This window comes from Paroedura picta, chromosome 7 (assembly GCF_049243985.1).
Source record: "Paroedura picta isolate Pp20150507F chromosome 7, Ppicta_v3.0, whole genome shotgun sequence".
Taxonomy (NCBI): domain Eukaryota; kingdom Metazoa; phylum Chordata; class Lepidosauria; order Squamata; family Gekkonidae; genus Paroedura; species Paroedura picta.
The window spans coordinates 15737325-15760415 of NC_135375.1; the positions used below are offsets into that span (position 1 = coordinate 15737325).

Below are 23091 nucleotides of genomic sequence, written 5' to 3' on the forward strand. Positions count from 1 at the left end.
CCTAGCATAATTGCTTTCTCCATTGAGTTGGATCGCATGATATGGTCAATAAGTGAGCCAGAATTTTGTGATTTTGCCTACCAGGGATAGATCAGGCTTTATGCACTGTAGTATTTCCTTGTGTGTGGCTTTTGCTGTCCATGGAATCCGCAGAAGCCTTCTCCAGCACCGAAGTTCAAACAAATCGATTTTTACCAAAAATGCAGTAAAGTTGCTCATTTAAATTGGACACTGAACTTTGGGTGTGATCCAGCCAAAGCTCAGCACCTTCAGGTTCCACTGCTCATAACGAGGAGCTGAAGTTTGTGTCCACATTCCTTCCGCTGAAACCAATGGAACTTTAAGAACTGTTTCACTGTGGCTGAACTACATACCTTCATTTGTAGCGAGTCAGGTGTTCGTAGCAGGTAGCACCGAAACTTTACACACCGCCTCATTCCTGTATCCAGCTCAGTCTGGAGTCTGACGTCAAGAAAGTTTGAAAAGTGATAAGGAGTCGTTCTTGGGATGGGCAGTGTCTTACCCCTGCCTAGAACAACAACAAAAAGTGATAATTCCACCGCTTGTAAAAATCCCTCAGGGTGTTTAAAGCTTAGATAGGCACCCTCCCTTAGTATACCTAGAAATTCTGCAGGCCTGGGCAACCCATGCAGATGAATATGGCAGCAGAATGGTCTGAGGTGTGTGTGTGTCAAACTTCTCTCACACATACACACAGCTTGCAAAGTGGAATGAAAGTGCATAATTAAGTGTGCATGAAAGTGCCCCATGGTAAGCCATGGGGCACTTTCACGCACACTAAATAATGCACTTTCAGTCGACTTTGCCACTGGACCTTACTGTGTGAAATGGCTTCATCCACTTGAAATTGGTTGCCAAAGTGCATTGAAATGGCATCGTTTAGCATGTGTGAAAATGCTCCTTATGCTGTGCTCATTCGCCTACTTGAAAGGCATTCCTGATAAAGAGGAAATTCCCCCCTCCCCTGCAGTCCAAAGTGGTACAGTCTGTCTTGCTCCCACAGCCTGTCTGTGGCCTACCATGCATTTGGCTGTAACTGTGGCTGATATTCCCCCTTCAAGGATCGCTGCCTTGTTGTGGCAAGGGGGCTTGCGTAGTTCAGTGAAGCTATGAGCTATACCGTGCAGGGCCACCCAAGACGGACAGGTCATAGCTGAGAGCTCTGACAAAAGGTGATCCACTGGAGAAGGAAATGGCAAACCACTCCAGTATCTTTGCCATGAAAACTCTATGGACAGTTCCAATAGGCATAACGATATGACGCTGGAAGATGAGCCCCTCAGGTCGGAAGGTGTCCAATATGCTACTGGGGATGAGCAGACGGCTAGTACGAGTAGCGCCAGAATGAATGAAGCAACTGGGCCAAAGCCGAAAGGACGCTCAGTTGTGGAAGTAACTGGTGGCGAAAAGACAGTCCGATGCTGTAAAGATTTTTATTCCATAGGAACCTGGAACGTCAGATCCATGAATCAAGGTAAGCTGGACGTGGTCAAACAAGAAATGACAAGACTGAACATCGACATTTTAGGAATCAGTGAACTAAAATGGACAGGAATGGGTGAATTTAATTCAGATGACCATCAGGTATACTACTGTGGACAAGAATCTCGCAGAAGAAATGGAGTAGCCTTCATAATCAATAAGAGAGTAGGAAAAGCAGTCTTGGGATACAATCCCCAAAATGACAGAATGATCTCAGTTCGAATCCAAGGCAAACCATTCAACATCACAGTGATCCAGGTCTATGCCCCAACCACTGCTGCTGAAGAGGATGAAGTTGATCAGTTCTATGAAGCCCTACAACACCTTCTAGTAGCAACGCCAAAAAATGATGTGCTTATCATCATGGGGGATTGGAATGCTAAAGTAGGAAGCCAAAAGATAACCGGGATAACAGGCAAGTTTGGCCTTGGAGTACAAAATGAAGCAGGGCACAGGCTGGTAGAATTTTGTCAAGAGAATACAATGGTCATAGCAAACACTCTTTTCCAACAACCCAAGAGACGACTCTACACATGGACATCACCAGACGGTCAACACAGAAATCAGATTGACTATGTGCTCTGCAGCCAAAGATGGAAAAGTTCTATCCAGTCAATAAAAACAAGACCAGGAGCTGATTGTGGCTCAGATCATGAGCTTCTTGTTGCAAAATTTAGGCTTAAATTGAAGAAAGTAGGGAAAAGCACTAGGCCACTCAGGTATGAACTAAATCATATCCCTGACGAATACACAGTAGAGGTGACAAATAGATTTAAGGAATTAGATCTGATAGACAGAGTGCCTGAAGAACTATGGACTGAGGTTTGCAACATTGTACAAGAGGTAGCAACTAAAACCATCCCAAAGAAAAAGAAATGCAAGAAATCAAAATGGCTGTCTGAGGAAGCTTTACAAATAGCTAAGGAGAGAAGGGAAGTGAAAGGCAAGGGAGAAAGAAAAAAAGATACACCCAATTGAATGCAGAATTCCAGAGAAAAGCTAGAAGAGATAAGAATGCCTTCTTAAATGAACAGTGCAAACAAATAGAAGAAAACAATAGAATGGGGAGGACCAGAGATCTTTTCAAGAAAATTGGAGATATGAAGAGAACGTTTCATGCAAAGTTGGGTATGATAAGGGACCAAAATGGTAGGGACCTCACAGAAGCAGAAGAGATTAAACAAAGGTGGCAAAATTATACAGAACAACTATACAAGAGCGAGCTTAACATCCCTGATGACCACAGTGGGGTAGTTACTGACCTGGAGCCAGACATCCTGGAATGTGAAGTCAAATGGGCCTTAGGAAGTCTGAGCAACAATAAAGCTAGTGGTGGTGACAGCATTCCAGTTGAACTATTCAAAATCTTAAAGGACGATGCAGTAAAAGTGCTACACTCAATATGCCAGCAAATTTGGAAAACTCAACAATGGCCACAGGATTGGAAAAGGTCAGTTTACATTCCAATCCCAAAGAAGGTCAATGCCAAAGAATGTTCAAACTACCGCACCATTGCACTAATTTCTCATGCTAGCAAAGTTATGCTCAAAATCCTACAAGCTAGGCTCCAGCAATATGTGGACCGAGAACCTCCAGAAGTACAGGCAGGATTTCGAAGAGGCAGAGGAACTAGAGATCAAATTGCCAACATACGCTGGATCATAGAGAAAGCTAGGGAGTACCAGAAGAACGTCTACTTCTGCTTCATCGACTATGCTAAAGCCTTTGATTGTGTGGAGCACAACAAATTGTGGAAAGTTCTTAAAGAGATGGGAATACCAGAGCATCTTATTTGTCTCTTGAGAAATTTATATGCAGGTCAAGAAGCAACAGTGAGAACTGAACATGGAATCACTGACTGGTTCAAAATTGAGAAAGGAGTTCGGCAAGGCTGTATACTGTCGCCTTGCCTATTTAACTTGTATGCAGAGCACATCATGAGAAATGCGGGATTAGAGGAGTCACAAATTGGGATCAAGATTGCAGGAAGAAATATCAACAACCTCAGATATGCAGATGACACCACTCTAATGGCAGAAAGTGAAGAGGAACTAAAGAGCCTGTTGATGCGGGTGAAGGAGGAGAGTGCAAAAGTTGGCTTGAAACTCAACATCAAGAAAACAAAGATCATGGCATCCGGCCCTCTCAATTCCTGGCAAATAGATGGGGAAGAAATGGAGATAGTGACAGATTTTATTTTCCTGGGCTCCAAGATCACTGCAGATGGGGACTGCAGCAAAGAAATTAAAAGACGCTTGCTCCTGGGGAGGAAAGCTATGGCAAATCTAGACAGCATCCTAAAAAGCAGAGACATCACCCTGCCAACAAAAGTGCGTTTAGTCAAGGCTATGGTATTCCCAGTTGCAATGTATGGCTGCGAAAGTTGGACCATAAGGAAGGCCGAGCGTCAAAGAATTGAGGCTTTTGAACTCTGGTGCTGGAGAAGACTCTTGCGAGTCCCTTGGACTGCAAGGCGAACAAACCGGTCAGTCCTAGAGGAGATCAACCCTGACTGCTCTTTAGAAGGCCAGATCCTGAAGATGAAACTCAAATACTTTGGCCACCTCATGAGAAGGAAGGACTCCCTGGAGAAGAGCCTAATGCTGGGAGCGATCGAGGGCAAAAGAAGAAGGGGACGACAGAGAATGAGGTGGCTGGATGGAGTCACTGAAGCAGTAGGTGCAAACTTAAATGGACTCCGGGGAATGGTAGAGGACAGGAAGGCCTGGAGGATCATTGTCCATGGGGTCGCGATGGGTCGGACACGACTTCGCACATAACAACAACAACAGTGGCTGATATTAAGACCATTCCCACCAGCTGGTAGGGAAATGTATGAAGAAGGGGCCGTAAAGATGAGCTTTACTGCAAATGTACAGTTTTGAAACCCGGGAAAGGGGGATTGTGGATGGGAAATATACAAGGAACATGTTACTATTTTTTTTAATTTAGTTTCCACTTTATAAAACAGCTTTGCTCCCTTAGAAAAGATGGGCTGGTGAATAATAATAATAGGAGCAATATATGTATTGATCGCCTGCCTTTCTCGCTAGGATCTGAAGCAGATTGCAAAGTACAATCGATACAGTCTGCACGGAGAGGCATCAAACAAGCCCTGTGCTCGGATTAGGATAACAAAAATCTGAACAAGCATCGTGTATTAGACATGGAACAGTGCCAATATGATGCAGAAAGGTGGTGTTAATTTCAGTATACAGTAACGCAATGACAACAGGATGCTATGATAATATCTTCTGTGCAGCATCCTTTCTCAAACGGTGGCCAGCACAGCCATTCGCTGGCAGGGGCTCATGGGAATTGTAGTCCGTGGGCATCTGGAGGGCCGCAGTTTGACTACCCCTGGGCTAGATGTTCCCTAACACACTGTTCTTTCCCCCTCTTTCCAAGATTTTTCCATTGCACAGTGGCATAGTGGTTCAGCAGAGGAAGGGGGGCAGAGAGACTAACCTGCAAAACAAGGGCCCTTATTCTGTAGGATTTCTGAGCGCCCACATCACCGTTTTGTAGGAGGCAGAGATAGGAAAATCGACAACATCCTGGTAGTGTTTTTGCTGGCAGCTGTGGTTCCCTGGAGGAGAAGGAAATGGAAACCGTGTGCCAGAACTCTTACTCAGGCCTGTCAACATCTAGCAATTCTACATGATAGCAGATGTCTGCAGGGCCACAGGCCTCATTGTGAGCTGGTGACAAAACTGGGATAACTTGGTAATGGCGTTTTGGTGACTGCAGCCAATGCAGGAGGTTACTCTCCTCCCCCCCCCTCCAGAGGGCCAATTCACACAGCCACTTTCGACTTCTTAGCTTTCTTCCGTCTTCTTTTGATTGAACTCATGCCAAACCTACATTCATTATTCTGTGACATCCCAGCAAGCATTTGACCCGCAGTCTGGACACTTGTTAAGTGGTTCATAGAATCATAGAACAATAGAGTTGGCAGGGACCTCCTGGGTCATCTAGTCCAACCCCCTGCACTATGCAGGACACTCACAACCCTATCGCTCATCTACTGCAACCTGCCACCCCCTTGATCCTTCACAGAATCAGCCTTTCCGTCAGATGGTTCATCAGACCATCTTAATATTCAAGTGACGTCCAGAGATCTCTCACTATTACAATTGATCTCCAGACAACCAGATCACTTCCCGGTGAGAAAAAGGGCTGGTTTGGAGAATGGGATCTTATGGCATTGTACTGCAATGAAGTCCCTCCCCTCCCCAAAACCCAATCTTCATGGGTTATGTTCCCAAAATCTCCAGGCATTTCCCAACCCTGAGTTGGCAACCCTACTGCTACCACATGTTAATTAATTAATGAATATGTATTTATTCCATTTATAGTCCACCTTCCTCCTTGGACTCAAGGCGGATGACATAATAACCACCCCATAAAATCCCCTTTAAATTTTTGAGACAATAAAAACCACCAACACAAGATGGTAGAAAGCAAAATCCTCCAGCCTCTGCACAACTGTCCACGAAGAGGTCCGTCAGATGGAATAGCGTAGCCTGAATTTGACCTATGAACATAAGAGCCCTGCTGGGTCAGTTCAGTGGTCCATCTGGTCCAGCATCCTGGGTCTCACACAGGGGCCAACCAGTTCCTCTGGACGGCCACCAGCAGGGCAGAGAGGCCAAGGCCTTCATAAGAACATTAGAAAAACCCTGCTGGATCAGGCCAGTGGTCCATCCAGTCCAGCATCCTGTCTCACACAGCGGCCAACCAGTTCCACTAGATGGCCACCAATAGGGCAGAGAGGCCAAGGCCTTCAAAGAACATCAGAAGAATTCTGCTGGATCAGGCCACAGTGATCCATCTAGTCCAGCATCCTGTCTCACACAGTGGCCAACTACTTCTTCTGCAGGTCTAACAATCAAAGATGGAGGCTGAGGCCTTCCCCTGAAATTGTCTCCTGGCCGTGGGATTCAGGGGCTGACCACCCCTAAGGTTCCCCTCAGTCAGCATGGCTAGTAGATGCTGTCCTCCATAAATCTGTCTCATGGAAAAGCAAAAAAAAAAAAAACCACACACACACACACACACACAGAGAGAGAAGACAGATTGATTTCTTTTGTGAGCAGAATTCTTTTTTATGAAGAGGTCACAAGTTCTTTTAAAAAATGTTTTCAGTGAAGAATCAAAAGGAATCCTCTTGAAGAAAGGGGGCATCATCTGTGCATGGAATTGAGGTCCCTGTGGGTGGGCAGGTAGTTTTGAATTCCCTGCATTCTGCAGGGGGTTGGACTGGATGACCCTTCCAGCTCTATGATTCTGTGATTCTAAGTGCAACACTTTAAGGGGTGGAGCAGAGCGATAACAGAGCCCGAGGTCAAGCCCAGCTGAGTCACGAAGGAGAAGTTCCTCCGGGCCCCAAAGAACTCACCTTTCCCGTCTTGTCCACTGCCTGGTTCCTAAACCATCTGTTGACAAGGTAAGCTGGGCCAGCTGTGAAATGGGGTGAGGATTTGGGAGTCCAGATCTGCTCTGGGTAAACAGAGACTAACAGCACTGAGGGCTGTAACCTCTGTGAGTAAGAGGGGGTAAGATAAGCCCAAGAACAAAGCTGTGAGAAAGCATGTGCCAGGGGAGAGGGGGGGATATTGCTTCAGGAAGTTAAGGGTGGAAGAGATAAGCAAGAGCTAGAGAAAAGTGAAGGGAAGTGAAGTCTTTTGTTCTGCTGCAAACTTCTTTGGGTGTGAATTGTGATCTCTGGCCATTTGCGGCAAGACATCCTGGTATAACTTCTAAGGTTTAGAAACTTTAAAAAAAATTTAGAATCCCCCCCTCCCCAGTTCACATAGCATTACCAGCTTTCTTTATAAATGTCAAACCCGTTTTCTTGGGAATACATTGTCCAAGAAGACCAGCTTCTCAGGAGCACCATTTTGGATGGGACTGATAGGAACTAAATGTAATAATTGTTCAGCCCCGAAAAGAGTTGCCAGCTACAGGTTTCACAACCGCTTAAGTTTAGAATTGGGGTGCAAACTCATTCAAGAGAGTGGTTTAAGCAAGCAGGGAGCCAGCTTGGTGCAGTGGTTTAGAGCAGTGGCCTCTAATCTGGAGAAAGGGGCTCGATTCTCCACTCCTCCACATATAGCCAGCTGGGTGACCTTGGGCCAGTCCCTGTTCTCTCAGAGCTTTCTCAGCCCCAACAGTCTCACAGGGTTCCTGTTGTGGGAAGGGAAAGGTGTCTGGAAGCCACTTTGGGAGCCCTTCCTTTGGGAGCCAGTTTGGTGTAGTGGTTAGGAGTGCTGACTTCTAATCTGGCATGCCGGGTTCGATTCTGCGCTCCCCCACATGCAACCAGCTGGGTGACCTTGGGCTCGCCACGGCACTGATAAAACTGCTCTGACCGGGCAGTGATATCAGTGCTCTCTCAGCCTCACCCACCCCACAGGGTGTCTGTTGTGGGGAGAGGAATGGGAAGGCGACTGTAAGCCGCTTTGAGCCTCCTTCGGGTAGGGAAAAGCGGCATATAAGAACCAACTCTTCTTCTTCTTCTTCTTCTTCTTCTTCTTCTTCTGTAGCTTGATTTCTTTATTGGCTGTCAGCTATAGGGATAAGACAATTGCTGGAGAGAAATGTCCTGTTCTTTTAAAAGAGACTGCCGTAGTGTCTAGAGCAGGGGTAGTCAACCTGTGGTCCTCCAGATGTCCATGGACTACAATTCCCATGAGCCCCTGCCAGTTAATTGTAGTCCATGGACATCTGGAAGACCACAGATTGACTACCCCTGCCGTAGTGTCTAGAGCAGGGGTAGTCAACCTGTGGTCCTCCAGATGTCCATGAACTATGATTCCCATGAGCCCCTGCCAGCGTTTGCTGGCAGGGGCTCATGGGAATTGTAGTCCATGAACATCTGGAGGACCACAGGTTGACTACCCTGCTCTAGAGGGCGGGTGGCCAAACTGTGGCTCTGCAGATGACTGTGGACTACGATTACCATGAGCCCCTGATAGCAGCAGCAGGGCCTTATGGGAATTGTAGTCCATGGTCATCTGGAGAGCCACAGTTTATCCACCCCTGCAAGAGCCATTTTACACCAGGGGGACTCATGTCTGCAGTTTGGAGATCAGTTGTAATTCCAGGAGATTGCCAGGCACCAGCTGAAGCGGAAACCCTATCAGGTAATGTGATTTCTATTTAAACTATGAAAAAGCTTCCACTGCCTGTTTCCACCCATTAAGCATCTATTAAAGGAGCAGCATTTTTCTCCTAGATGAGACGTTGGTTGGCTGGAGGGAACTGATACCTGGTGGGTGTCTTGGCATGGTGGAAACTGCAGCAGCACATAAGCTATTGAGAAAACTTTTCCCAAAGAAAACCCTCTCCATATGGGGCACTAAGGCTTCCATTTCTTCCTGTTGGCATCTGGCTTGAGATAAAACATCACCGCACACCTGCACACCTATTCAGGTCTGGATCAAGGTGAGCAACTAAGCTTTGATTGACAGAGGCCTTTAATTCTTGCCTGACGGGCAAAAATCAGCACTGAGTGGCTGAGCTGGGGAGACTTGAACATGTCAGCCAGAACCTTTTCCTGTTGCTGGCGTACAGGTTTAAAATAGGCTGAGTCAAGCCAGAAAGAAAGAGTGTAACAGTATCACAGTTTGCTAGCTGTGACGTAAGAGATGGCGCTTTCTGCCCCTCCTGCTAGAGAGCAGGTTGGTTTCTTAGTTTTCCGAAAGACAGTTGCAAGCATTCTCCGAAACGTGAAAAAGAGATGCAACATTCAGCCTCTCCAGAGCCCAGGGAAGAGGAAGAAGGAAGGTGTGCCCTGAAGTTGGTCCATCTCTCTGACAAGACACCCCCACCCCGTTTCCTGTTTCTTTCAAGCACTTTTCAGGAAGCGGCTCTTGCACATTTCTCCCCGGCGCGTTTCCGAAACCCGCAACAGGTTGCAGAAGTGGCTGATGTCGTTGTGGGATTGCAGCCATCAAGGGTTACTGCTTTTTCTCCTTTGTGGAGTAGATGGATATCACTCTTTCCCCCACAAAGTTGTCATTAGCTTGCCCACACTTGAGCAATCCCCCGTCTTGAACAGTCAGATAATAGAATCACAGAGTTGGAAGGGATCTCCAGGGTCATCTAGTCCAACCCCCTGCAGATTGTAGGAAATTCACAGCTACCTGCCCACCCACAGTGACCCCAATTCCATGCCCAGATGATTCCCCCCCCCTAAGTAGCAGTTGACAATGGTTAGCTCAATTCTGATATTAGCAGGCGACATTTATCTCAGTTCTGGGAACTGTTTCACTTCACATCTCTACAAGTGAAACTGGTGTTAAGAACCTGCAAGAGCAAGCTGGTCTTGTTTATCCAGTCACTTGGTGATTCTATACAATTATCAGGACTGCTGTGTTAGAGTGTTTACCTGCATTTCTGAGATGGTGTCTGTCTACCTCCACATCCAGAGGCACTGAACCTCTGAATCCCAGTGGCAGGAGTGTCTCTGCCTCCCTGCCCTGTTGTTGGCCCTCCAGGGGGACTGGTTGGCCGCTGTGTGAGGCAGGATGCTGGACTAGATAGACCCCTGGTCAGAACCAGGCAGGGCCCCTCTGATGTTCTTTGAAGGCCTTGGCCTCCCTGCTCTGTTGTTGGCCCTCCAGAGGAACTGTTTGGCCAATGTATGAGACCCAGGATACTGGACCAGATGGACCACTGAACTCACCCAACAGGGCTCTTCTTATCTACCTTCCAAACTGTAAAGGAGATGTAAGTTATGGAACAGGTAGGGAAAATAGTTCATTTGCAACTTTTGGCTGCGATGAGAACCTTTCTCGTAGGGACCAAATCAGGGAATACTGCTGCTTTCCATAAGGAACAAAATTGCAATACGAAACAGGGCTTGAAGCTCACTCATCAGCTTTAGATTGGTACGCAGCTGTGAACTTAATGCCACTTTGTTCTTTCCTGTCTTTGAGCTGTGGGAATGCAGTTTGCAGGTGGGGACTTTTGTGACTGAATGCTACTCCATTATACCTTGAATAAAAGGTTGTTGGGTTAAAGGTGCTGCCAGACTCCAATTTTGCTCAGTGAGGTAGGCTAGGCTGGCTGGACCCAGGCAAGAGTCCATGGCACAAGTGGGGATTCGAACCCAGATCTCCAGTATGCTAGTCCAGCACTCTGGCTCCATTCTCTGTGATGGCCCTGCAGGAAAGAGGCTCTTGCTAGCCTCTAGTTGTCACACACTGAAATTGGCCCACTTTCCCTTGTGTTTTCTTTGAGATCCTGGGTCTTTATTTTTTACTTTCGGTGGTCCATCGCTAAAAAGTTTTCAATATAATTTGTAAGAATTCTTTCTTCAGGGCTAGGCTGCATGGATGCATCATGTCGGTAGTGCAATCCGCAAAAGATACCATGCAGTGTGTCCAGCCTGAGACATGATGTGTTGTGATAGTTGAAGGATATTTTGTATGGCTTAACGGTATGTTGTAGGACAATCCTGGTTTTTTCCAGCATACATTAGCCCCAAAGAACAAATAGCTCTTTAGCTTTTAAAGCCATAGAAGACTGGTTATTGCAGTTTAAATGAGTGCATTTAGCTGTCTGTAATGTTTATTATTGCTATTATTTTCTAAATACCCGGCATTTTTTTCAACCAACGCTTACCAGGAAGGTTATATATAATGTAGAAATCAGCCACACGCACAGAAATGGTGAACACAATGCAATACAGTTAACAATATGAGAAAATGTGGAGCGGGTGGGGGGATGAAAGGTTAGAATCATAGAATCATGGAGTTGGGAGGGGCCAGACAGGCCATCTATTCCTACCCCCTGCTCAATGCAGGATCAGCATCCAGGAGAAGGATCTGTCCAGCTGGTGAGGGGGAGCTCACCACCTCCTTAGGCAGCGGATTCCACTGCTCAACGACTCTGCCCTGATATCCATTCTACACATAATTTAAAGCCCAAATCAACATGTTCAAGGGTTCAAAATCAACATGTATCCTGAGTGAACCCCTAGGCTAAAAAGACTGGGCAGTGGAATTCCCCAGATGAGGGTCCATTGCTGAAAAAGCCTCCCTGCCCTTTATTTCGCATTCCATGAAGGTAAGTCATGCATGGAGAGTCTCTGCCTAGATCTTAACTGGCAAGCAGCCTGGGAGTATTAGCTCTCCCTCCAGCAAACAAAAGGCCCAGTTGGGGGTGGGCCAGTAATATAATGGCATTGTCAGGAATGTCCTGAAATCTCTCCCCGTGCACCCAGAGAGGACGTGGCAGGGACACTCTGGCAATTGTGGGGAACTCCATGGTGTGACCATAGAGCAGGGGTTCCCAACCAGTGTGCTGTGGCAAAATAAGATGTTCTCCCATATATGAGCAGGTTGACCCACCCCCTCCCAAAATGACCAATGATGGGCCTGGAGGGGATTGGGAAGGGGAGGGGCCCTTGTTCATTCAAACTTCTGCTTGCTGAGGCAGCTCTCACTTCCAGTCGATCTGCACCGGTTCAACAAGGAAGGTGTTTTCTTTTAACTGGAGGTGAGTGGTTATACGGGTGGCAGAAGTCGTGCTTCTTGAATTTCTGCCAATCTCACAGCCATTTATTTCCTAGGCTCCTGCTTTTCTCCTAGGGATGCCAGTCCCCAAGTGGGACCAGGGAATCTTTCAGTTTTACAGCTCAACTCCAGGGGACAAAGATCAGTTCCCCTACCTTCTCCCCTCTGTCTTTTAAACCAATTTGTGCTTTGTTCCCCTGCCACTGAAAAGGACAGGTTTCCAGTGAGTAAATGGTTGCAAACTGCCTTGAAATTACTCAAGGTGAGCAAGATTGGTTTTGTTGCAGGTTGAAGTTTCTGCCCTTCTTCTCTGGGACCTTGGCTTCGTTCTTAACTGTGACTTCTGGTCCCTTAAACAGAAGCCCATGTTCTCCGCTCCCTGCTTTTTGTGCAAACCGAAATCTGGCCGCAGGGTGGATGAAGCGGGGTTTCAGTGTCAGGTCGTGGTCGCTGCTGGCAAAGGCCTCGACGCCAGGCGGGAATGGCGACGCTAAACAATGATTTTATTGTCTGCAGTCACAGTGACCTGATTCTATTACTCCCGTGTGGCAGAATGGGCTGCCTAGTTATTAAAGCCAGGCCTCCTTTGCTGGAGTCTGTGACAGGCATGATTCATTTAGCGACCGAGCAGGTTTTGAAGGGGAGGAGGGGAAGTGCACGAGGGAATAGGTACAGGCCCTTGTAGGTTAATAATATCTTACTAGGAACTTGGCATTGGAAAAGAGCAAAACAGAAGGTGAGAAAGGAAGGCCTCCAGGGACCTGCGTGATGGGAAAAGCCTTTGGAAGTAATATTTTAAGGTTTTAGCGTTGGGAGGGCTCTGCTTGGAAAAGTGCCCCCTCGGCAGGATTGCTGCGGCCAGATTCTTAATGGGGTCAGTGATGTGAAGAGGGGCTGGCAGAGAAAGATAAAGTACCTTTGGGGGCAGTTCCTCCTCCCAAGAGCACACTGTTACTCAGATGGGGGTCTTCTAAGATGGCGGTGCAGTGGGAACCTGGGGTGAGGGAATTGACTGGAAGGTAGTTTAAGGCAGGTATTCCCAGGGTGGTGCGTGTGGGGGCCATGACAGCTGACCATACCTGGTATTTCTAGAAAGGTGAAATTTTTGCCCAGCAACTCTTTTTGTTGGCCACTGGAGATTTGATAGCCTATGCAGATTTTTAAAAGAAATGTTATGCCAGCAGCTGCCACCACAGCACAAGGATCTTCACTGTGTGATCATGGATCACTGGTAGCAGCCATTTTGTTACTGGCTCCACCCCCTGTGGCAGCCATTTTGTGGCCACACCCACCATTCTGTGCCAGAATGCAAACGTGCTCACAGAATCAAGAAAGGCTGGGGACCCCTGTTTTCTCAAGAGAGAGGAAAGGAATGGATGTTCTACCAAGATAAGATTTCAGAAAGTTATCACTATGTGATTGTGTGAATGCATGTATTCCTTGTACTATGTTTTGGAAGGGAGAAAAAAATGTAGAACACATTGTAGCAGGGCCAGTAGACTTTGTGTGTTTCATTAATAGGCTAATTTGGGAAAGATTGCTTGTTATCCTTTTGTATCTTCTCTTGCCTTCTCATTCAGATGTGTGGGTGCCGGGTGCCTGCCCGGAAGGAATGAAGCGGTGGTAGCGGAAAGAACTAATTTGTCTTCAGAGCCATGTTAATGTTGGCAAACTTTAATTATGAATTATTCTGTGGCTTTTAAAAACGTTGCTATATTTGAAATACCGTGGCAATATCTTTGGGGCAAGGAAATCTTCAGGAGGTACTTTGGGTTGTCAACTCTTGGTTAGGAAATACCCGGTAAACTCTGTGGTGCATAATGCTGGGGTGCCCTCCCTCCAGAACAACCGTTTTCTCCTGGGGAACTGACCTCTTTTTGGGTGGGTGGGTGGGGATTTGGCCTGTTACTTTAGCTTTGGTTTTAGCTGGAGATGTTTTAACTCAGGGGTAGTCAACCTGTGGTCCTCCAGATGTTCATGGACTGCAATTCCTATGAGCCCCTGCCAGCGTTTGGCTGGCAGGGGCTCATGGGAATTATAGTCCATGAACATCTGGAGGACCACAGGATGACTACCCCTGCTCTAGAGGACAGGTGGCCAAACTGTGGCTCTCCAAATGACCATGGACTACAAATCCCATGAGCCCCTGATAGCAGCAGCAGGGGCTTATGGGAATTGTAGTCCATGGTCATCTGGAGAGCCACAGTTTGTCCACCCCTGCAAGAGCCATTTTACACCAGGAGGACTTATGTCTGCAGTTTGGAGATCAGTTGTAATTCCATCTGGAGGACCACAGGTTGACTACCCCTGTTTTAACTGTTACTGTGAGCCACCTTGAAGCATGAGGAAAGGTGGGATATAAACGTTCTCATAAATAAGCCTATAAATGTTGGGAGCACTTGATACAACGTTCTTTGTGTGGTGAATGCGACTGTTCTGGCAGCTCAGGGACGTAAACGGCAGCAGCTTCTGGGATCTCCTTGTGCGTTTTCAGTTGTTAGAGATCACAGAACTCGCCGCAGTTCATGGGAGTCTTTCGCTTGTGTGGGTGGATGTTACTGGTGAGTGGAAAGAGGCAGCCCATAGCCATGTGAGAAAGAAAGAAAAGCTTCTTGGCTGCTGGCGTGAACTGAGTGATTCTGATGTTGTGTTCCATGCATGTACAACTCCTTGTGCGATTTAAAGTCCACGTTTATCCAGGTACTCATCCCTGGTTTTATTTTTAAAGTGAACACACACTGGCTGTTTCATGTAAACAGATGTATACTGTAACTTGTGATCAGGGCTAGGTATTATTTCCAGCCAGTGATTGTCAACTAGCAAGGAGTCCAGGGCAGTGTGGACATGGGGAAACAAGGAAGTGATGTCACATCGCTCTAGGAATCACAGGAGGCTCTGTGGCTCTACCATAGAGTCTATTGCAATTCTTTAAAGTGAACAGACATCATTTCCAGGTTTTCTCTGTGTGTGATGTCATGCCTGTCATCTCCTGAAAGTAATTTTCTTTTGTACATTACTTTTCTCCTGCAGGAGTGGTGGCAGGAACCAAGAGTGAAGGGTAGAGGAACCCTGGTGGGAAACTGGCAAACTCGGGGCTAGGGTGATGAGGAAATTTGGCAGCTAAAATCCCATCCTGTGCAAAGGGGTGCCAAGTCCAGCTTGGGAAATTCCTGAAGATCTAAGAGTGGAGTGCAGAATTTGGAGAGCGGCTTTAGCAAGATGTAAGAGTCCCCCCTCCAAAGCTGCAACTTCCTCCAGGGGAGGTGATCCCTGTAGTCTGGAGATCATCTGTAATTCTAGGAGAACTCCAGTCCAGACTCCACATCCGCTAGATTCTACACCAGGGATTCCCAACCAGCAGACCCTGGAGGTCTGTGGGAGCTCCTGAGGGGGTCCACAGCCTTTCCCCTCCTGCCTTAATAGACTTAGTTGCACACTAAGGAGCCAGCTGCTTCTCTCTCCACTCTCCCAAGCATTAGCGAATTATCCTGTGGTTTTTATGCCTAGGAGTGTGCAGAGCCTGCACCCTTGTTCCTGCCTTAAACCATCACCACTCATGGCCTGTCCTCCTTAAACCTGCCTGTTAATGCAGGTGGTGATGTCACTTCTGGTGACTTGTCCCTTCCAGGGAGCATGGCAGGGAGGCATGGCCAGCTGACATCACTTCCGGGTCTCCTCGAAGCCTGAAAAATTATTTCCGGGTGCTCATGATCCAAAGGTTGAAACACCGTCAGTTGCTGAATATTACTTTAAATATGGAGGGGGGAGGTGAGTAGAAAGCGAAGTCCTGATTTTCAACTCCTGTCTTAAACCACATTTGTAGAAGGTTGTGTTGAAAGGTAAGCAGTTAATTAACGGATGATTCCCAGAGTCGGTACTGGGGAGAGTGACTCACCCTAGGGCAGTGGTGGCTGCCCCATGTTCTGTGCCCCGAAGGATTCTTCAGGAACGGCTGAGGGGAGGATTGAAGACCACCAGCAGTCCAGGGTTAGTTTCCCTAAAAAGCAGCTTTCCCATCAGCATCGATCTCCTGCAATGCGCAGCTGCAGATAAGTGGCAGTTATGTCTCAGGGCAGGCATGTGTTCTGTTCCCACAGGGTGACAGACTAAATAATGTCTAAGATGAGCAGAAGGTGCTTGTAATGCGATATAATCCTTTGCCATGCTCAGGGATTCCTTGCCTGATGTGGAAAAGGAATCCCAAAAATGGAAGAACAGTGCTGCAGTGGAAATAAAATTTGCCCAGAGGGCAGATAGATCTGGTAGCCAGATTGCCAACCAGTTCAAAGTTACTGTTCACGTAACATACTTGTTACTTGGACGGGGTATAGCTTATACCTGTACCTGAGGCCAAGAATTTGAGGCCTATGGAGGCCCAGATCGCAAAGGTAGCACAAGCAATGTTTTCCCACCTATGCCAAGCTACTAGCGCCCTCCCTATCCTCGGAACACCTGGCCACAGTGATCCATGCAACGGTCACTTCCAGATTAGACTTCTGTAACTCGTTCTACACAGGCTTTCCCTTGCCTTTGTCTTGGAACTTGCAATGGGTGCAAAATGTGGCTGCGAGGGACCTCACAAGGTAATCTTTGAGGGCTCACGTCTAGCCTATGCTGAGGCAGCTGCATTGGTTGCTGGTTGGCTTCTGGATCAGGTTCAAGGTTTTGGTTTTAACCTTCAAGACTATACGCGGCCTGGGTCCCACCTATCTGAGGGACTGCTTATCTCCTTATGCACCCTGCAGGGCCTTTTGCTTTGTGAGTATGAATCTGCTGTTTGTCCCTGCCCCCCGGGAGGTACACCTGGCCTCAACCAGGGCCAGGGCCTTTTTGGTCCTGGCCCTGTCCTAGTGGAATGAGCTCCTGGAAGAGTTGAGGGCCCTGACGGAGCTTTCAGAGTTCTGCTGGGCCTACAAGATGGCGTTTGGTTGAGGCTGGGGAATTAAGACTCCTATAGCCCTCCTCCTATAGCTCTGAAGCCCCTTAGGCCAGGCATCACCTTTGAACGTCTTCCAGGGCAACGGGGACTGCTATGGGAGGGTTGAGGAGATGGCACGGAGGATGCTGTAGATTGTGGATTATCTGCTGCCAATATTGATTGATGGACTGGGACTTCATCTGTTTTTTTTAAAGGTTATATATAAAGTGCCATGATCCGACCAGGCCGAGAGTGGCGGTCAATAAATACAATAATAATAATAAGACAGACAGACAGACAGACAGACAAGGATAATTTTGAAAAGTTCCTTGGGATATAGGTGGGTGCACAAAAAGAAACAACCATTAAGCGGAATTCTCGTACCAAGGCAGTGCGCTAGCATCCTGCAAATGAGCTGCCATGTGGCAGCTTCAGAGACAACCTGATTCCCTGTAGGGAAAATGTGTGAGCAAACCGTTTGACCCTCCTGCCATTAAATTGTCTGCAGGTCACATTTCCTGATCTGTGCACGAAGACCTAAGGGACCTTTTGTGACCCTGCATTCTGTGTCTGCTCCATTTTGGGAAGACCCTGCTAAAAGATATAACCTCTCTGAAAAGATTTGCATTTGCCATTACACTTTCATGGCTTCCGTCTGCTTTCTGTGGAGTTTGTTTTGAATAAAGTGTGTTCCTTTCCTTGGCATATGTTAGTAGTGGGTTCTTAAACAATCTATAGCCAAAGGGAAAATTTCCTTTCTGTTTCCACTAAGTCATAGAATCATAGGATCACAGAATCATAGAGTTGGAAGGGCCCATACAGGCCATCTAGTCCAACCCCCTGCTCAATGCAGGATCAGCCCTAAGCATCCTAAAGCATCCAAGAAAAATGTGTATCCAACCTTTGCTTGAAGACTGCCAGTGAGGGGGAGCTCACCACCTCCTTAGGCAGCCTATTCCACTGCTGAACTACTCTGACTGTGAAAAACTTTTTCCTGATATCTAGCCTATATCGTTGTACTTGAAGTTTAAACCCATTACTGCGTGTCCTCTCCTCTGCAGCCAACAGAAACAGCATCCTGCCCTCCTCCAAGTGACAACCTTTCAAATACTTAAAGAGGGCTATCATGTCCCCTCTCAACCTCCTTTTCTCCAGGCTGAACATTCCCAAGTCCCTCAACCTATCTTGGTTGGTCCCTTGGCCCCAGATCATCTTTGTTGCTCTCCTTTGTACCCTTTCAATTTTATCTACGTCCTTCTTGAAGTGAGGCGTCCAGAACTGCACACAGTACTCCAGGTGTGGTCTGACCAGTGCCATATACAATGGGACTATGACATCTTGTGATTTTGATGTGATGCCCCTGTTGATACAGCCCAAAATGGCATTTGCCTTTTTTACCGCTGCATCACACTGCCTGCTCATGTTTAGTTTACAATCCACAAGTACCCCAAGGTCTCGTTCACACACAGTGTTACCTAGAAGCGTATCCCCCATCCAATAGGCAAGCTTTTCATTTTTCTGACCCAGATGCAGAACTTTACACTTACCTTTATTAAATTGCATCTTGTTCTCATTTGCCCATTTTTCCATTGTGTTCAGATCTCGTTGAACTCTGTCTCTATCTTCCAGAAAGTCAAGCTTTCTCAGCCAGAGTTTCGTGAAACCCTGGGGTTTCTTGACAGCCCTGGAAGGGTTTCCCAAATGGGTGGAAGTTATTTAATTTTAAATATATTTTAGAAATGTGTTAAAGATTTATCGAGTGATATGACCACATATGGTCATGTCAGCCCACCCACCCCCTCCCAAAATAGCCAATGCTGGGCCCAGAGGGGATGGTAAAGGGAGGGACTCTATGTGGGCATGTACCCAGCTCTGCTTCCCAGCTGCTTTCTGCACAATCGCACCCCTTCTGGGGTTTCTCAAAAGTTGAAGAATGTTTCTCAATAGTAAAGAGGTTGAGGAAGGCAGCTCTAAGTAGAGGGAATGGTGAGATGAATAAGCATACAGGTATCAAGGTAATAAAATGGTTCCGGACATACCTGGGGTTGGATCGGAACTCCAAAAGGGACTTCAGGAAGGAGACAGTGGCTGTGATTCTAGGGCTTCCTAATCTGGTACTTCACAGGAGGCTTAGCGGAGGAGGTCAGCTGATTGCAGCCACCTGGGCACAAAATGCCACGGACATTGAGAATGTGCAGAGGGCACCGACACTTGGCCTTCTGAAGAGCTGAGGTGTTAAAGCATCACATAACTGAGTCTCCCTGTCTTTGTGGTACGAGTTTGAATTCTGGAAAGGTCTTTCACGCTGAGCCGAAACTTGTGCAGTTTATTCGGCAAAAAGGGGGATATTGGATGAATGTGACTGCGTCCAGGAAGCTAATGAGTTCAGAGGCGCCCCGACTGAATTGCCACCTATGACCTGATGCAAAGCAGCATTTGGAGTTGGTAGTTCTGGGGGCATAGATAATCAGCTATACAAATGTGTAAGTTCGTTTACTAAGAATTCAGCGATGGGAAGGAGACAGCGAGTCTAAATGCAAGCATCGGTTACAAAAAAACCCCAATGTAATTTGGGCAACTTTCATAGAATTCACACATTCATATGTTTTTTAATATTGTATCCTTATTTGCAGACACAATAGTCATGCTGAAAATTGTCCGTGTTTTGGGGGCACTTTCATTTGTTGCAAGGAAATGGGTGTGGTTTCCTTAACAAGGAAGCAACACCCTGCTGCCTTGAGAAATTTTATATCATCCCTGCTGTGTGTGACCCTCGCTCGGGTTTGAATCTGCATTAAATGATGGCTTCAAAAATAGAATCCTAGAGTTGGAAGGTCCCCTACAGGTCATCTAGTCCCACCCCCCTGCTCAATACAGGATCAGCTTAAAGCATCCATGAGAAGTATTTGTCCAGCTGCTGCTTGCAGACCGCCAGTGAGGGGGAGCTCCCCACCTCCTTAGGCAGCCCATTCCACTACTGAACTACTCTGTGAAAAAAAATTCATAGTATCTAGACCAGGGGTAGTCAAACTGCAGCCCTCCAGATGTCCATGGACCACAATTCCCAGAAGCCCCTGCCAGCGAATGCAGTCACAGCGAATGCTGGCAGGGGCTTCTGGGAATTGTAGTCCATGGACATCTGGAGGGCCGCAGTTTGACTACCCCTGATCTAGACGGTATCGTTCTACACAGAGTTTAAATAGCTAAAAAAATACCTTTGTTCATCTGACCTGCAGTCACTGTTGGTCCAGGTCTTCCTTCACCTCGGTAAAAGTAGAATGGAAGTTTTAAAAAGGAAGAGGAATATAGGAAAGGGAATGTGTCCTGGGTGGCCCAGACTTAGACAAACCTGGTCAGATCTGGGAAGGTAAAAAGAGTTGGGTCTTGTGGGTACTTGGATGGGAGATCACCGAGGAAGTCCAGGGCTGCTATGCAGAGACAGCAATGGCAAAGCACCTCTGGACAGCTCTTGCATTGAAAACCACATTGGGGTCACTGTAGGTCAGCTACACATACACACACACACACACACACACACACACACACACAGTGAAAGGGTGTGCAGTGTTACTGCTAGCTGCTGATCTTCTACCCCTCGGTAAAGGGTGCTAGTCTTATGGATGCATCATCCCTTTAGGCTGCATTAACAGTGTAAGAGAGACTTGGGAGAGCTTCATTGTTTGTTCAAAGGGACTTTTCTCTCATCCCAGGCTTTCTTCTCCCTCTGTTCTGCAGGTTCCTCAAGGTCAGCATTATGACTGATGGGGATTACGACTATCTGATCAAACTCCTGGCCCTGGGGGACTCTGGGGTTGGGAAGACGACCTTCCTGTACAGATACACCGACAACAAGTTCAACCCGAAGTTCATCACCACCGTCGGGATCGATTTCCGGGAAAAACGCGTGGTGAGTCTCCCTCGTCCTCTCTCGGTCGGCCAGTTTGCTTGTCTGAAAGATTTCTTCTTTCCTCGGTCCCTTTTGGATACGCGGAATGTTCTGTGAGTCTGGATTACCTACCAGCACTCCCTTCGTGTTAGAACATTCCGTGTTGCTGCATCCCGTCTGCCTCCAGGCACGCTGGGCCTTGTACAGCTCTCCTCTGAGTGGTGAATGATTGGCCCGCATCCTTAACCTAGCCTAAAGTCACGTTCATGTGCAGTTTCAAACTTTGCCGATATTTCAGATGGTTTCTTTCTCCTCCCCCATGTGTTCTGAGTGTTTAGGCAATGGGATAATTGTGAATCTCTAGCAAGGTTTTAAGCATTGTTCAGAGGACTGGTACAGGCCTGGGAAATCGCTTACCAATACTTGGCCGTTCTTAGTCACTCCACCCGGAACTAAGTTGGCTCGCTTGGGGCAGCAGGAGGTGTAAAGATGTTAGGCAATTTGGGTTCTGGCTTGGCTACCCTAGCCAGCAGAGATCTTTCTATTATTCATTGCTAGCTGGTTTGCCCATGAAAAGGGACACATGGAGACTTGTAGGTCCTCCGAGAACTCAGTGCTGTTGATGAAACTGGAAATATCTGGTGGTGCTGCCAGTCATAATAATCTTTGGTGATGCAGTAGTTACTGGGAAACATGGATGATTTCCTTCCTATTGTATTTTTCTTACCCTGTCTTTTGCCTTAGGAGCGCTTTCCCTATGTTTCCTTGCAGAGACCTTGTGAGTAGGGTTGCCAATCTCCAGGTGGGAATACACCACGAAAAGAGGATGGTTTGAAATGAATATGATAACAGAAGAAAGAACCTACCCTAGGCTATAATTAACATTTAAAAATTTAACAATAAATACAAATAGAAATATCTCTTCTTTTAATCATCATAAAACAGCCAAAATGGCCTCCAGATTTAAACCGTAAACTAAGTTGGAAAAACAACCACTGATGAAAATGCCACTTTGAAAACGGTTTAAATCTGGAGGCCATTTTGGTTGTTTCTATTTGTATTTATTGTTAAATTATTTAAATGTTAAACAATCTCCAGGTGGGGCCTGGAGATTCTCCAGGATTTTCCTGGAATTGCAGCTGACCTCCAAACTACAGAGATCAGTTCCCCTGAGGGAAATGCCAGCTTCAGAAGGCTCAGCATCCATGCAGAGCTCCTTCCCCTCCCTAAACTCTGCCTTCCCCATAGATCCTGAATCTCTACCTTACTCATGGCGGAGGTTAGCATAAGAGAGAGAGTGACCCAGTGGATTCATGGCTGACTCTGGAATGAGGAGAAGTTTTTTAAAAATGTGTTGAATGCATAGATTACATTTATTTATTACTTTTCCGCCATGGCACCCAAGGTGTTTTGCAATTCAAAACAACTGCCCACGATATACACAAAACCAAAGAGAAAGGGGAATTGGAAGGGAAGAAGCTGACAAGTAAGCTGAAGTATAAGTAGGTTATAAATCTGTTCCCTTTAGGGTTGCCAGCCTCCGGGTGGGTCTGGAGATATCCCTGAATCACAGCTCATCTCCTAATTACAGAAACTGGTTCTGTAGGAGGGCAGACTCTATGGCAGGGGTGTCAAACTGTGGCCCTGCAGATGCCCATGGACTACAATTCCCATGAGCCTCCACCAGCATGCTGGCTAGGGTTTGTGGGAATTGTAGTCCATGGACATCTGGAGAGCCACTTTTTCACCACCCCTGCTCTATGGCAGTGGTCCCCAACCTTTTTATCACAGGGGACCGGTCAATGCTTGACAGTTTTACTGAGGCCCGGGGGGGGGTAGTCTTTTGCCGAGGGACATCACCGCCGCCTGAGCCCCTGCTCCACTTGCTTTCCTGCCGACACCCCTGACTTCCCGCCGCCCGCTGGGGGGTGCTGCCAGCAGCAGCTGTGCATTACCATGCTGAAGGGGAGCCCCAACCGTGGCGGCCACTGGAGAGCACCAAAGGTGAGCCGGTGGCAGAGTGGCAGAGCAGCCCCTGAGGCAGCAGCTGGGGAGGAGGACAAGAAGTAGCTGCAGCCCGGTACTGATCCACGGTCCGGTACCGGTCCCCGGACCGGGGGCTGGGGACCACTGCTCTATGGCATCAGTCCTCTGAGCTTCTTCCCCTCTGGAGGCTCCATCTCCAACTCTCTAGGACTTTCCCAACCTGGAGTTGCCAACCCTAGCTTTTATTCTGGGAGTTAGGATTTACGGCAGGA

At 47.2% G+C, this 23091-nt stretch overlaps 1 protein-coding gene and 1 long non-coding RNA gene across 4 annotated transcripts in view; one reads left to right on the plus strand and one right to left on the minus strand.

Annotated features, from left to right (window-relative positions):
- The window catches only part of RAB27B (RAB27B, member RAS oncogene family), a 119748-nt gene that overhangs the window by 89000 nt on the left and 7657 nt on the right, over positions 1-23091 (plus strand). For 2 of the 3 annotated variants that reach the window (XM_077346810.1, XM_077346809.1), the window contains one exon: positions 20683-20854. In XM_077346810.1, the coding sequence (XP_077202925.1) occupies positions 20702-20854 (153 nt within the window). In that variant the 5' untranslated portion in view covers positions 20683-20701. Of the gene's footprint in view, positions 1-11990; positions 12013-20682; positions 20855-23091 lie in introns of those variants that run through there. The other variant, XM_077346811.1, reaches the window with a different exon arrangement.
- LOC143841724 (uncharacterized) lies at positions 288-6969 on the minus strand. Its single transcript, XR_013232760.1, has 3 exons — positions 6905-6969; positions 4972-5092; positions 288-529 (listed from the first exon to the last, which is right to left on the minus strand). It is a non-coding gene; the product is annotated as an uncharacterized LOC143841724 (long non-coding RNA).